Consider the following 15953-nt stretch of genomic DNA (forward strand, 5'->3'; position numbering starts at 1 on the left):
GGGGGGTGTCCGTGTCGGCCCCCCGCGCCGAGTGGGGGTTCTACGGGGAAAGAAATCAAGAAAATTATAAAGCTGCGGTTACTGGTGCAGCTACAAATGATTCAATGGTAAATATAGTTGCTGGGCATGCAACATGCTTAATTAGAAATATGCAATTACAGACAATAAAAGGGTGACACGGATGCAAAGAAATGGTCTGCTACGGTCTTTAAAACAGGAGTATGGCATTTAAACGTGGTTTGTCCCACATTCTTTCTTTGACATTGAACGACTTTTAGCGGGAGCTTTGCTGAGGTTTCTCCCTGTTCGAGAGTTTAGGTAGCAAAAGATCCCAACAAAAAACCATAAAAGCTCGTGTGACGTGCGGAAACAAACTCCACAACTCACGGAGAGTTATAAAGCAGGTATGTTTCTTGCAGCGCTGGGTGCAAGGGGGAGCGCTCCTCCAAACTTGCACACGGTAAAGGGTTAGTTATACAGCTTATATACATGCCATATATACATATTCACAAGATTTTCGGGAAATTATTAGCACGTTCATTATTTTTCTGGGAACTCATTACCACAGGCTACTACCCACGCCAGTATGCGCATTATAGTCTCTTGGTGGTCCTTCAGAATTCTCTGGTAGTCGTTTACTCCTCTTTGTTTTGGTCAACTGTCATTATCTGATTGCCAAAAGCCGCTGAAAACTGGTTTGTCTGTCTCAGTGGTCCTGTTCTCTTTGTTGGGCGATAGCTGTAGCTCCAAGCTGGAGACCAGTTCTGATCAGGTGGTTACTCCTCACAGGCAGTAGGGCCTTGGATAGCCCTTCCCGTTGTCTCTGTGGCTCCAGATGGCCCTGCTTGTCTGCCACTCGAAGGCAGAGCTGCCCTAGTGTCATCATTCAGGAGTCTCTTACCTATACGATTCTTCCTATGCTATTTGCTATGTTGCAATGTCTAACTGGATGTTGTCTCCCCGTACTGTGTGTACATCTGTAATTGTCGTAAATACATGTCCTTCTATGCATGTTTTAGAACACCGTAACACTGCTTTGTGTATCAGCGTGTAATAAACACCACTAAAACTGTTTGCATTAACATTTTGTCTCTGGAATCCCACACACTGGCATCAAAAACCGCTCCAAGCCCAACCTGGCCTTCACCAGGCCGCAGCTCCTTCTGCACAGCAGCAGCTCTGTGGCCGTTCAGCTGCTCAATGCAAACGCTGAGGGGCACTGGCCCCACCGCGGCCCCTCGCCGGGAGTGGGCCCTGCGCTCCACACCGGTACTGTTCTCAATTTCAAGTCCCCGATGGAACTTCTGTATGCGCTCAGCCCCCTGGAGCTGGTGTTAGACCTCCTCTTCCTGGACAGACATCCAAGCGTATGGTAAGAAAAGCAGAAACAAAAGGAATGTCCATCTTCCACCCCTCTTACGGTCACAGATCACAGGGCTGAACTCGCCCAACACAGCCGTCACAACACCGCAAGGAAGCGTCTTCGAACAAAGCACGTACCTCTGGTCTCGACCACCTTCTTGGAAGGTAACAGAATGGCTGTTGATTCCCCCCACCCAGTTTTCTTTAAACAAGCATATCTACAGACACACAATTTTACATACCAGAATTATTCATTATTCTTTCACAAGTTCTCACATAGCATTTTGCAAAATTTATTTCTGGGAGTGTTGGCTATACTACAGTACTTAAGATCAAATACTAAGCAAATGTCAGGATCTTTCCATATAAAGATTTCCACTGGGAAAAAAAAAGTTATGAAAGCACAAACTTCTGAAGGCCTTTAATAAAGGACCTGTAACTGAAGATGGAACAGCACATTAATTACTGCAAAGCTTCTAACTATGTAAGCTCAGAAAAAAAACCTCATCAGTACTTTTCACAAAATCGAGGTAGACAGTAACAATGTATTTTGCACCAAAATGACGTAAGTCTTAACATAGACAAACTGGGCAACTAATTTTTTTCACAATACATTTAACAGAAAATGTGGTTTTGTTTGTGTAAGAAAAATTGTGATGATTCTCTTCCCACAATATTTTAAGAAACTGGTGTAAAGAACGGAGGAATATTCTTAAGAAGTTTTTAGTTTGTGCATGTACTCACCCCTTTTTTAACCTGTAAGATTATAAGACCTTTACAAATCACAGCTGACTTTGGAAATAAAGTTGACCAGACCTTCTTCAGAGAAAAACTCCAATAATATTAATAGGATTTCAACCTACAGTGAAATGTTCTACACCACCGTACAATATCACCCACATATTGATTCCCAGCGATTTCCAGTTCTCCTCACTCTATACCAGACTAGAAATGCTGAAGAGGATTCCATTTTGTCTACACAACATGGAAAAAATGGCAAATTCGCATGTACTGAACAGTGTTTCCTCAGAAGAAAATAAGTGGCACTCGCAAAGGTAACCTGGAATGAGAAAAAATGATTTTGAAATTTTCTGTTAAACTTTACAGCTAGATAAAAGCCTGATCAGTGCTCTCACTGCCTCGCACTCAACACAAAGCCTACTGTAGCTTTTTTCCAAACCTTGAAAAAGAAATTAATTCCAGGCTTTGACTAAAGAATTCATCAGGCAACTGGACAGCTAAAAAGAGCAGGGATTTTGCATTACCAAAAAGCACTGTAGAGAAGGCTTAAAAAAAATCATTAAATACTTGAGCATTCACATACACATTCTCTCTTTGAAATTCTCTACAATTAGAAGTCCACCAAAAAGTTACTTTGTCCAGTTCTAGCCTACTCTCTCTAACAGCAATAGCTGAACAACTGGATAAAACTAACCAGCTGGCGTTCAGAACTGTGTTTGAAACAACTTAAACCCTTCCTTAAGCATAAATACAGAGATTATCAAAGACTTCCTCCCCTTCACGATTACCTTTTACTGTATATTTCAACTGGAATACCATTCAGTCTCAGCTAGGATGCATGGAATGTAAATTAAGAGGCAATTTTAGGGCTTCTGTGAAGACAAAGAGGACTTCATCCTTCAGAGAATAAGTATTTTCCACAGCTAGTTTTATTCTCAATTACACCATAATCAAGTGTTGGCAATTATTGTCTTAAAAGCTACAAAAGCAGGATTTCAACCCAGCAACAAATTTAGTATCAACTCCATATTCAGTTACACGTCACTGTCTTATAGAGACCTCTAGAACACTTAATGTTAGTAAGTTTGTCGATACCTACTCAAGGTATGCTCTATTTCAAATACCAGCGAAATTTTGTCTAAGGGACTCATCAATAAATGAAGACATTTATATACTTAATGGAACCATAATTTTTGTTTTCACTGGTATCAATTACTACCAGAAGAAAAAGATTGTTTCTCAGTGTATAACAGTGATGGCAAATGCGAACAGGAAGAATTAAATAGACTAGTGTGTGGCATTAAGCGCATGGTTTAAGTAGGGTTTTGTTTGGGCTTTTTCTTCATATTCTTTTAAAGTGCTTTGTGTGATCCACCATTAAAACATGCTTGTGTAAAGGTAGATGCTAGCATGGTTGATGTCATGGGAATACAAAAATTAAGCATTCACACTATTGCTTTGACTTGAACATTCAAAAAAACCGCAAAGGCCCATATATTTAGATACAGATTAGAAACGTTTCTACATCTCTTATATACAACCAAAGAACATGTTACACTCAGGTTATTAGAACCAGCCTGTTCTGAAACAGTTTACAAAGTGACAGAGCCCACAGTAAGGCAATTGCTTTACTTCCGTAATGTAAACACATCTCAAAGAAGATTATGCTAAGAGTTTCAGAGATGAGATGACTTAAATGGGTAAAACCAAAGCAACTGGGGATATCAACCTTTTGTCCCTACAAGGCTTAGCTCACAAGCTCAGGCTGTACATTTATTCTTTGAAGGACATCTTCCGGCATACAAAAGACGGGATTGACGGCCTTAATTTGTTCTTCTCCTAATAAAGATAGTCCAGCAATTCCAAACAAGGTGTGAAATGGATCCACCTGGGAGAAGAAAGAAACATCAATTAACTTTTCATTTGTATGGAATGAAGCTTTTGTTTGCTAGCAAGCAAATCTCCATGGCTGGAGAAGACAATGCAACTGAACAAACCTTCATTTGTGCTGACAGGCAAGACATGTTCCCTCCCCAGCACGCACTTACGATACTATGATTTAGAGATGCTTGTAGATTGTCTGCTGCTAAGATGATTTTCACCTCTGAATTTGGCAGGAAGTACTTGCGCGTCTCCATTAGCATGCAATGTCACAGGGTAGGAGAAACAATGAATGAAAGCTTTAAAAGTAAATTCGATAATCTACAAGTACCACTTCCACAAACTCCTCATTTGCTCTTCAGCAACATTAGAATGCTCTTTAATGGCCTCCGAATAGAGAGCTGCGCTGCGAAATCTTGAGAGGGAAGCAGCAACTTACTGTGCTAGCAAACAGGAGGGAAAAAATACCAGGAGAAAAAAACCCAGAAGAGACAGGAGCAGTTATCTGGTATCCAAGTACTCCTTCACCATACGAACCTTCCCTAAAAGCAGGTATCAGCACATAACTGCGATAGGCTATGAAGTCTCACGACAAGCATCCTGTCATACTACGTTCTACAAAATCCTATCCAAGAGTACCTGTGCTATCTGGTGCAGCGTACATCCAATTTGCATTAGTGGAACTTCTGGATCTTCAGGCAAAGGTTCCATACTGCAGTAAACTGAGCTGAATGATCATGTTATGGCCACGTACAGGATCTCCAACCACTGACCGCAGCCTGGAAGGTTCAAACTGCACTAGCACAGCCAGCCTTGCTCCTCAACCATTTGGTGACCATGTTACAGGTGTGGTCAAAACTCAGAGATACGTTTACTTGCGCCTTCCCAGAATGAGTATGTGGCCATTAGAGGAGGGGTAAAATAAATAAGTATGTAGCAAAATAACAGTAATAAACAGTACACTTTAGGAATGGCAAGACAGAATTTACTTGTACAGATGGAGAGGGCCAGAAGGAGAGACGGTTCCTAACGGGAAGTGTGCATATGAAGTTAGAGATCCAACCTCTTCATGAACAGTATGTATGTTCAGAGAAACACAGATTTCTAGAAGACGTATCTACTGCTATGTTGTCTGCTCCCTTTCTGCAATTTTCTTTAAAGCAAATAAAAAGGAAAAACCTGCTGAATTACGACTAAGAACTAATAACCACAGCTACTAAGTTATCAAGAACTCGCTGCTTAGAGCTTAAAAAAAGCTGACAAAGCTGACTTATTTTCAAGTGGTTCAAAACCTGAAATACAATCACAATGTCAAATCAAGAGTAAAACCTAGAAATAAGTTAAAAAAGCCCCCAAATTTAAAAAAGCCTCAAAACCCCAACCCCCCATCAACAAAAAAAAACCCACCAAAAATACCCCACACCACGACCCCCCAAAAAACCCCAAACCCAACAAAAAAAAAAAAACAAAAAACCCAACAACAACAACAAAAAAAAAACAACCAAAAAAACCCAAACAACAAAAGAGAAACAAACAACAGGGTCTGTTAGGAATGTGTCCGGAGACCGCCTCTGCAGGCACAAAGCAAAAACTTGTAGGTGTCAACATTTCTACAGCAGTGCCCACTTCAACAATGGATGACAGGCAAAACCAATATGAAACGACCACTAACATAATAAGCAAAAACTCCTCCAAAGGTGCCTGAATTAGATCTAGAGGAAAGGCTCTCCAAAGTTGCTCTTCTGGCAAGATAGAGATAGGTCAAGTTTAATCTCGAAGCCAGAAAAGTATTAAGACTTTTAAGTGTTGGGCTTTTCTTGGAGAATTCCGAAAAGGGAAAAGTCTTTCTGTGAGCTCCTTAGAAATATGAAAACCTTCCCATTTTAAGAACACCAAAACACTTTCCAAATGGCAGACCAGAGATTTCCCCCCCTTCTCTAAGTGGGAATAATGTATCAGATTACAAAGAATCATAGAATTGTTTTGGAGGGGACCTTTAAGATCATTGAGTCCAACCATCAACCCATCACTGCCAAGCCCACCACTAACCCACATCCCTCAGCACCACGGCTGCCCCTCTGTTAAACACCCCCAGGGATGGCGACTCCACCACTGCCCTGGGCAGCCTGTGCCAGGGCTGGACAGCCCTTTCCAGGAAGAAATGTTTCCCAAGCTCCAATCTAAACCTCCCCGGCACCACTTGAGGCTCTTCCCTCCTGTCCCATCACCCGTTCCTTGGGAGCAGAGACCGCCCCCCCCTCGCTCCCCCCTCCGCTCAGGGAGCTGTCGAGAGCGAGAAGGTCTCCCCTCAGCCTCCTCCTCTCCAGGCTGAACACCCCCAGGGCCCTCAGCCGCTCCGCACCAGACGTGTGCTCCAGACCCCTCACAGCTCCGTTGCCCTTCTCTGGACACACTCCGGCCCCTCAATGTCTGTCTTGTCGTGAGGGACCCAAAACTGAACACAGCACTCGAGGTGGGGCCCCACCAGTGCCGAGGACAGGGGGATGGTCGCTGCCCCAGTCCTGCTGGCCACACTGTTCCCGATACAAAAAGCTACTTCAGTTTTTAATCCATTTGTGGAGAAAGGAGAAGACATGGTTGGCTGCAACAAAACCAGCTAAAACTTCCCCCTGACCATTGACAAATAAGCAGCCGAGCGTTCTACAGAAATTGCACTAGGGTCTCATAACACTTTTGAGTTTATCTGTCCAGTACCGTTGAAAGATATGAATTTTATCTGCCATTTTACCTGGACGGTTGAAACCAGAGAGAACAGACCAGCTAAACCATAACTGCTCTCTCAACCAAGCAGAAAATCTGTACCACCAGCCTCGTCATCATGTTATCACAAGAGCTTCTTCCTCCCTCATCTAGACAAATGCCAGTGAGAGGATTTGTTCAGTGCCTGGGCTGGCACAGAGCAAAAGTTAGCGTATAAGGATTCTTAATAAAATTATGACTCAAAACCACCAAGAGAGATGAAGACTGCTTAACCTGTGCTGGACTCTAGCATGCACATTATTTTTACAAAACAAAACACAAAAACCCCCACAAACCAAAAACCCACACGTCCCAAACCCCCCACTACCAAACACGGTATTTTTACAGAGATCTCCCAAGTGGTCTGGTGAGAAATGATTTGTGTGGTACGTGTTATGGGAACCAACCCAGAATTTGTGAGGAATGGCAACTGACTTCAGTGGGGCAGACTACAGTGCAAGTGCGATACACAACACGTGCTCCCCAAGTCAGCCTTCGACAGCAAATCTGCCTTATTCTTTCCTTCAAAGTGAACTGCAGGCTCTGCAGAACGCTTACACCTGGGTCACGAGGTTCAGTTACACGCAAACAAGAAAGTTTATTTTTTCAGTTGAAATCTTCAAGTAAGTGTATTTTATTTAGCAAAGGATTATTTACCATATCTCCTGGTCTGTCAGCAAATCCTCCAGTCTCCTCATCCTGGCAAGCCAAAATAAAGCAGCGCAGTTTCTCTCTGTCAATCCAATGTAATCTACCGATCATCTTCAAAGATGCTAACACCCACCAGGAATAGCACACATCAGGCAACTGGTGAGCAGAGAAGCAGATTGTTATTTGATTTTGTTTTAAACATGACACTGCAAATTTTATCGGTGATTTTGGAAATGACTAGGTGTGCTGTCATAATATTGTTGCAGAGAAACAACACTTAGAGTGTTCTTTGGGGTGAAAGAGAAGGAAGCTCCTGGATGCAGTCTCTCCTCAGAGATGACTCAAACTGAGCATAGCTAAGGACTGCATTACAAGTGTTAGTGACAAAATTAAGGATCGAAATGAAGGCCTGAATTCTGTGAAAAGTTTACTAAATATTTCATAAAAGTCATGACATTTTCCAGAATTACTTCAAGCTTTAGAAAAAATAATCTCTATTGCGGTTTCACAAACAAAAGAAGCCACCTAATACCTTCTCCGGTCGTCCGTTGAGACCTCCAGAAGGTAACTGACGTTCACAAAGCCACCAGCCCAGCAAGTCAACGTTTATTTGATGCAACTGGTCTGTTATAGCCAGAAATCCTGTGCAACAATAGATCTAAAATTACAGACATAAATTTTTTGTGTATTTAAAAACTACGTATAGTTTACCAGACTAAATGCAGGAAGAACTCAAAGCAGGAACACAGTCATGCAAACACAATACAAAATAAGGGCACATTTCAGCTTTTAGTTTCAAATTAGTTTTACTTTTCCATTATAGAAGTACATTACTGTTACGGTTGCTTTTGTATAAAAGTACCAGTTACACAGTGTAATTACAGAACAGTAAGATTTTACTAACATAAGACATTAATGCAAGGTTTGGAAAAAGATCCTGAAAGATGAGGTGGAGCCATACAGTTTTGGTTTGGTTTGGGTTTTGTTTGGGTTTTTTGGTTTGTTTGTTTGTTTGGGGTTTTTTTTTGTTGTTGTTGGTTTTGTTTTGGTTTGGTTTTTTTGTTTTTGTTTTGTTTGTTTTTTGAAAAAACAGACTCTCAAGTCAGAGCGCTCACATTTATTTCTGCAGGCTGGATGTGGCCTTTATGACAATTTTGCATCCAGCCTGTGCGTTGTTCCTGTACGCGCCTCTTACCCTGAGGCTTGCGGAAGGCACGCTGGAGACCAAATCAATTCTCTAGCAGAAACAGGCTAACCCCGATCATGAGCTATCCTGGCAACCCCACGTACATCTAGCCATGTCAGGCTTGCTTTCAATGTGCCATGCAATGTACGTGCAGATTAATCCCTGTTTATTTTTTCCTGGGAAATAACATTTACAGTGCAACAGCATACTCCGGTCACATTTCACACGGTCACTAAGAAAGCAGCCCAGCACAAACTGCACGAAACCGCATTGTCAGCTGAAGCCTGATCGTAATGGTCTTTTCCTAATAAAACACACACCCTAAAAGGCAACAAAAACCCCAACAAAAGCACACAGCAACAAGGATGTGCCCATCCAAGAATACTGCAAAATAAATGTGATATTCTTAGAAAACCTTTGAACTACTGTGCAGGCGAAGGAGTTGCCCTTTACTGCATCTTAAGGCGTGTGTAAATACGCACAGATCTAATCCTCCCAGGACATGCCAGCTGCAAACAGAGTGGGTTCAGCTACTTCATCTGACTCCACTTAACACTAGACCATGGTCCAGCCACTTAGACCACGGTCCAGCCATTTAGACCACACGGGCAACGCTACCGTAGATAAAACTCGTAAGATAACGCACGTGTACCTGGTTTAAATTCCCCACATGCCCCTGCCCTCCGATTTAAAAGAGGGGGGAGAGAGAAAAAAAAAAAAAAGAAAAAAAAAAAAAAAACAAAACAACCACAAGACTTTTTCTGAACAAAATACCTCTAGCATTTTCATGGCTGAGGTGAATCCTGGTTACGGCACTGCTCACCATAATTATCCAAAATAAACAGGTGATTGTAACAGCATTAAAATATTTTATTAAAAGTTGATTTCTATTAATAACTTCAGGTGAAGTGCAATAATCCTTTCCATGAAAAAAAAAAAAAATAGGAAAGATAGTTTTTACGTAAATTTTCTGCTGGAAGATGTCATTGAGATTCTCTTCCTTGAGAGATCCCTTTGTTTGTTTCGATTATACTACTGCATTCTCTTCTCAACTAGATTTTACTGAGCTTTTTTTCAGAATTCACCGTCACTAGTAAAACAATTTTTAGTGCCTACAACAAAACAGGATAAATGTTCCCGTGCCCAAGTTAGGCATCTCATCTCAAAACTGACTTTCCTCAAAAAATTAACCAAGCTTCCCCTTGAGCAGGTTCATGTCTCGTTTTTATTTCAGTTCATCAGCAGATAAATATCAAACATGTAATATAATTGACTTTTATGTTTCATTATGGTTTGTGGCAGACACACTGATAGAGCTTGTACAATGTCTCATTTCAAATTCTCCAAAAATCCTCACACCACCTATTCCAACATCATTATGTGAAGATTGAAATAGTCCTAAAAGTTGTTCCCTTATGATCTTGTGCTTTTTTTCCCCCGACTATAACCTCCTGAGTCTCTACTCATCTTCTCAGACTTATCTACCTATTTGTTAATTTATTTTAACTAACGTACTAGAATCAGGCATGTGGGAAACAAGAAAGGTACATCCATTGACATCACTGACAGGTGTAAAGAAACAATTATAGGCAGTAAGTGATGCTTGCTAATTTAAAACATTTTTCACGTAAAGAAAAAAAAAACTTACCTGTCCTGCATGTGATTCAGAACCTGGTCTGCAGCCAAATCCTCCATCAAAGTTCATACAGGACAAAACGAATTCTACTGCTTTCCCCACATCAACAGCATCCAGCCTTCCCTGCAAGTCAGAAAAGCAACCAGCGCACTTTATACCGACCACGACCATTAACTGTAGGAACTTCACCAGTACCCAAGAGAAGATTCTGTACTTGTACAAGTAATGATTTAGGACTTACCAGAAGCGCAAGAGTTGCTGCAGCACAGAAGGAGAACCTTGTATCTATTTCTCCTAGAATGTGGAGGGTAGGGAACGAAGTAAGAGTGTGTTTATTAACAGTAACAAAAATCACCACTGAAAATATGGAACAAAAAGTTAAAATACAAGGTTGTCCATTGAACAACAGAAATCAGCCAAAACCTCTCCCCATACTGCCTCCTCTTCCAGCCTATGGTTTATTTCCTCAGTAGTTTAGAAAGTGTACATTACAACTAAAGTGATCTGTACGTTTACTGCACATAAAAGCGAACAACTCATTTTCAGCTGGTGTAGAGTCAGATATATATCCAAATCAATTCCACCAGTGGTAATTTACAAGCAATTATTTAATTTTAGAGTCTATCTGTAGTGTTCTACTAGATAATCGCAGAGCGGTGCACTTGAAAATACTTGGACACAACTCTTGATCTGCCTTAACCTTGGGCAGAAGTAGAAGCCCTTTATCTTTTTAGAGGAAGACTGATGGAAGTTGCAAGTTTTCTTTTGAATATTTATACCTCCAAGCTAAACCAAAACCACTACACCTATAGCAGAATGGTTGCTTGGCAAGCCCATACCAATACAACTCTGCTAGCACAAACTCTGAGCAATTAATACTTGATGTCAAAATTTAAAATTGAACCCAGCCAGAAACATTCATTTTTTTGGTCAAACTGATGCCGAGACTTTTCTTCTTAAGAAATCCACAAGCTGAAACACATAAACCAAACATGTGCTCTTTTGTACTACATCAGGTATTGCACTCCTTCAGTTGCGCTGTCACCACCTTTCAGAAATAACGTAAATCCCTCGTGCATTCAGCACATTTGTTTCCACACTTTTAACAAAAAGGATGCAGCAAACAATGAACCATTTTAACACAAGTGTAGCAGCTGCCTTTACAGCAGCGTATGTATGCTGCCATAATCTGGATTGCTGAATTTTACTAGAACAATAACATGAGTGATATGCGATAGATTTTATTAAAATGTAAGCCTTCCATGTAGTTTTAGGCAAGTATTTTTACTTAGTTACTTTAATACTTAGATAAGTATTTAACTTAGATACTTAAATACTTTGATAAGTATTTTCAGAGTGACTAAATATTTATGCTACAGCTTAAAAATACCATCTTTGCTCATAAAGAGTTTATGTGCAGAAACAGAATCAGTATTAGCACAAGTTCATGCGTACAAACCCAGGTTTTCCTCATTCCTGTATACCGAAAGATCCTTTCACAGCTGACATAGATCATAACTGACTGCCATTAAATAGCAAGCATAAAATATGCCTTAAGGAATAGCGTATCTAGTGTATCAAAGTACTGCCTTGTTACAAGTATTACTACTTTGTACTACAAGTTACAAATGGCCAAATGTTTTCATCTTTAAGAGCTGGGCAATTCATTTTTAATACAAGAATGCAATGGAGTTTAGACTATTAATGAAAGGAATGAAACACAACTCTGTCGTTCACAAAACCTGCTTTTTCATAACTCAGAAAATAAAAGCGTTCATATGCAATACACAAGCGAAAAGACCATCCAAGGAAACTTAATTTCACAGACTTACACCCATCAACCTAGTCACTAAATTTTAAAGATCTAGAAATTACCCCATTTGTCTCCAGCAAATGATCCATCTTCTTTTTGCAAGTTCTGTATATATTCAACAATTTTATTTACATCAACAACATGGAGACTATCATATAAGATAAGAATCTGGAAAAAAAAAGACACAGTAACAATCAAAGAGAGGCAAGTTTGGGGTTTTTTTAATTATTTCTTTAAAAAAATTCCTGGATTTATAAAAGACTTTATTTAGTTGACTGTGAATATTATTTGGTAAGGTTTATTAAAATAAAATTTCATTCCCTGCAGTTCATTATCTCTGTCTGAAAACTTTAAGAAGTTCTCAAATAGGCAATTCAAGCTAAACTCCTTGATGGTTTGTTATTTTCCAGCTTCCAGCTCTCCTTTCAAAAGCAGAATTGGGTTTATTTGTTTTTACACTAGCATTATGTAGAACAGAGTTTTGGTTATGGTTGATTTTGTAATGGGATAATGACATCCTAGACTCACAAATTTGTCTTTTGTGCACTGCTGCTACTTGGATATGTGCAAGTGTAAGTTAAGCAGCTGGTTACTAATACCACTGCCAGTCCACACCTGTCAGCAATGATCAGCTTTGAATTCTAAGATTTTTATTTACATTCCATTTTTAAATATAACGAGTAGAACCGACCTGCAATAATTTAAGAAATATTTAAGTAATTCATACTTAAGAAAAAGTATGAATAATATGATTAGACACAAACCGTACAGTCAATATACGTTCCTAAAAAAGCAAATCTGAACAGATTACTATTAATTGTGATCAAAGGCAGATGTGACATGATCCTTTAAACATTCTGGATACATAGACAGGACTAAACGGTGTTTGTTCACTAAGAACATGAATGCTCATTAAGACATGCTGATTAAATTTACCACAAAAATCCTACATCAGCACTTGCTATCACTTTTCAGCTTCACAGATCTAGAGATGCATCCAGTTAACTTGCAAGTATTGCCTAGTAACATCAAGTATTTATTTAAAAACTATATCTCTAATATGTAAAAGTAAATAGCCTCAAATTGTACCCCCTTCTCCTTATACTGGATTAGAATTTGCAAAAGGAGTTTGAATGGACAGTTTGGAAAAGCTGATACATCACAGCCTCAAGAAACTGTAGTTTCCTGGTTCTCAAAGTACTCAGAATAATTCTAGAGCTAAAGTGGGGATAAGTATCAACTTTAGAGCAGATAATACATGACAGGACTCATCACTGACCCAAGAAAACAGCATTCTTCTGTTCTGCCTCAGGGTTTCAAATCCACTCCTCTTTCTTCCTAAAACAGGATGCTATCTTATTTATTTTTAACACTATTTAAATATTTCTTCCATAAGATTGAACTTGAGATACATTACGCAATCAATCAAGTAATTCTTCAGAAGCATTTGAGCCTTTTCAGTACTTTTTTTTTTTTTTTTTAACACGACTGTTTGCATGAGGAGGAGAACAAAAAAAAAAAAAACCCAAACCCACACCAAAACCAACCCAAATCCCATGCACAAGAGACAGTAAGAAATTAAATCTATAATGGAGATGGTTACAGTGGAAAAAACAAGACTGAGAATTACTTTTTCCTCAGGGGAAAAGTACACTCCAAATAAATAAATAAAATGCTCAGCAGACCGGTATCATTTTTAAGTCATACACAAAAAAAGCAGATTTGAGGAACAAGAACTGTCTACCACGATGTTTCTTTTGTACAGTACTAAAGTGTAAACACACTACACAAAATTATATATATTACATAAATATACAGGCTATATAAATATTACATATTTATTAATGCGTTATAATATATAGCAATCATATAGTAATATATACATTAAAAAAATCCAAAACTTTACTCTTATTCTGTTCATACATATCTTTTACCTCAATGTAAAATAAGAATTCATAAAATCCAAAATTACCTACAAAAAACTCCAGTAAAACCTGCAGCTAAGAAGTATTTCAAGACTGTTACAAAATATATCAAGAATGCAATCACCATTAAACGATCATTAAAAGCACAATGTTCCCAAATCCGACAATTTTTTTAGGAAATGATACAGCTAAATCCTAAAGTTTTGTCTATTAGATTTTATCTTTTTAATAAGGGACTGAAGTAGCTTTTGCCACAAGCATCCAACAGTACCTGGTTCGTAAATGCACAAAATGTGCATAAATTACAAACATTTTTTTCGAAAACGACCCTGTTACACTTACCTGGACAGCGCTGAGGGTATATAGAAGATGAGGATCGTGGCCTATGCTGGCACTTATTCCGCCACATTCATGTTGACATGATTTGATGAACTCCAGAATTTCTTCTTTGTTCATTCGGTGCAGCTGCCCCATGAGATCCATTGCCGTCAGCCCCCAGTAAACACCGCTCATCCGCAAATACTCCGACATACAGTACTCCTAAGTAGTGCATTATTTGAGTTCTCAATCAGATAAGCACATCATCAATACAGAGTGATGAAAATACACGTTAACACTTACAAGCAGTTTGTAATATGTCAAACATCTTCCATCGCATTGACAACTTACCATGTACCAGCCACGCACAAATATTCCATACATTGTGCATGTGTGTGCATATACATACGTGCATACATACACGCAGGCACGTGTATGTACCTACACATGCTGCATTCCCTTCTGCCCCTGTATTTTCTAGTCCAAAGTAGCTCAATGTCAAACAAAAGACATTCAAGCAGTTCGGCACCAATTCACTCAGGTCATAAGTTACTCTCCTGGCACCCAAACTACCACTCAAATTACCGCCCCAACTAGACTCAAAAATAACAAGTCTAACATTTAATGAAACTTACTTCCAGGTGCCAAAACTGCCACAATCTGAAATTGCGCTAGAAAGTGAAACGTCGTACTGAATTCTCTCACATTGATTACATCACCCACACTACCCCATAACATTATTTTCTACACGGGGGATTTTTTTAAGCGCAAGAACAGCAATCATAAGCAACATTGCCTGGAGTTCTTTTGTGGGCAGTAACAATAACTGCAACTTTCCTCTTCTTCAGATATAAGCAGTTGTTGATGTTTTTCACCCGCTGAACCTGGAATCCCGCTGCTGTGGGCCACATCTGACAACCTGTGACTATCAGACCACTGCTCGTTCAAGCGTTCACCAAACCGAGCACGCCCGCGGCAGGGCTGTGTGAGAGTCAGTGTGCTGTCCCACCGATCGCGCACACCTGGCTACACTCCCTGGGCGTTCTGGCCGATGGAGAAGCAACACGCAGTTCATTTCCCAGGTCTCAGAGTAATTCTAGAGCTAAACTGGTAATCTTCACATTTATACTCAGATAATACATGCCAAAACTCATCACAGACCTAGGAAAATTAACAGAGACATCCTTCTTTCGTACTTTGGACTGCAGGGCAAGAAGCAATCAGCTTGTGCGCGTGCGCCTAACCCTCGACTGCGATCAAGTGAACACAGCGCAGCTGTACCAAGACCAATCGATACGTACGTAATCATCTTTCTTTGTTCCATACGAAGCTATATAGTCCGCATGTTTCTCCGAAAGCAGCGTGCTCGGGGCATCGGGTTTTATGATAACGTCTTTCTGTGGTGTCCCCTGCAAAAAGTACCGAGAAAAGGTCAGTTGTGTTGTCAGTTCGAGAGGTTTTAGCGCCCGGGTATAACGTAACTGACACTACCGGCGGGAACCGGACGACACCGCCGCCCGCCCTCAGCGCGGGGCGGATCGGCCCCTCAGCCTGACCAGACCCCGCCCAGGGAAACGCGCCGGCCGACACCTTTCAATAAAGCTGAGAAAAATCACAAATTTGCCACAAACAAACTGAAAACCCGCACGAAGGAGCCCTTCACCGCGCGCCCCGCCCCGC

The 15953-nt window shown here is 40.2% G+C and overlaps 2 protein-coding genes across 2 annotated transcripts in view; both read right to left on the bottom strand.

The window, feature by feature from the left end:
* Positions 1 to 2922, bottom strand: part of MSH4 (mutS homolog 4) — a gene marked incomplete at its 3' end in the record, with an annotated part of 31117 nt that extends 28195 nt beyond the window's left edge. Inside the window, exons 1-3 of the mRNA XM_009883984.1 lie at positions 2892 to 2922; positions 2304 to 2422; positions 1501 to 1580 (exon numbers count right to left, since the gene is read on the bottom strand). Of these exons, the coding sequence (XP_009882286.1) occupies positions 1501 to 1580; positions 2304 to 2422; positions 2892 to 2922 (230 nt within the window). The remainder of the gene's footprint in view (positions 1 to 1500; positions 1581 to 2303; positions 2423 to 2891) is intronic.
* A 672-nt stretch (positions 2923 to 3594) lies between these two features.
* The window catches only part of RABGGTB (Rab geranylgeranyltransferase, beta subunit), a 13780-nt gene continuing 1421 nt past the window's right edge, over positions 3595 to 15953 (bottom strand). The window contains exons 2-10 of the mRNA XM_009883985.1: positions 15765 to 15863; positions 15575 to 15682; positions 14298 to 14495; positions 12093 to 12198; positions 10459 to 10511; positions 10230 to 10340; positions 7928 to 8053; positions 7402 to 7551; positions 3595 to 3991 (exon numbers count right to left, since the gene is read on the bottom strand). Of these exons, the coding sequence (XP_009882287.1) occupies positions 3851 to 3991; positions 7402 to 7551; positions 7928 to 8053; positions 10230 to 10340; positions 10459 to 10511; positions 12093 to 12198; positions 14298 to 14495; positions 15575 to 15682; positions 15765 to 15863 (1092 nt within the window). The 3' untranslated portion in view covers positions 3595 to 3850. The remainder of the gene's footprint in view (positions 3992 to 7401; positions 7552 to 7927; positions 8054 to 10229; positions 10341 to 10458; positions 10512 to 12092; positions 12199 to 14297; positions 14496 to 15574; positions 15683 to 15764; positions 15864 to 15953) is intronic.

This window comes from Charadrius vociferus, unplaced genomic scaffold, assembly GCF_000708025.1.
Source record: "Charadrius vociferus isolate BGI_N301 unplaced genomic scaffold, ASM70802v2 scaffold423, whole genome shotgun sequence".
Lineage (NCBI taxonomy): Eukaryota > Metazoa > Chordata > Aves > Charadriiformes > Charadriidae > Charadrius > Charadrius vociferus.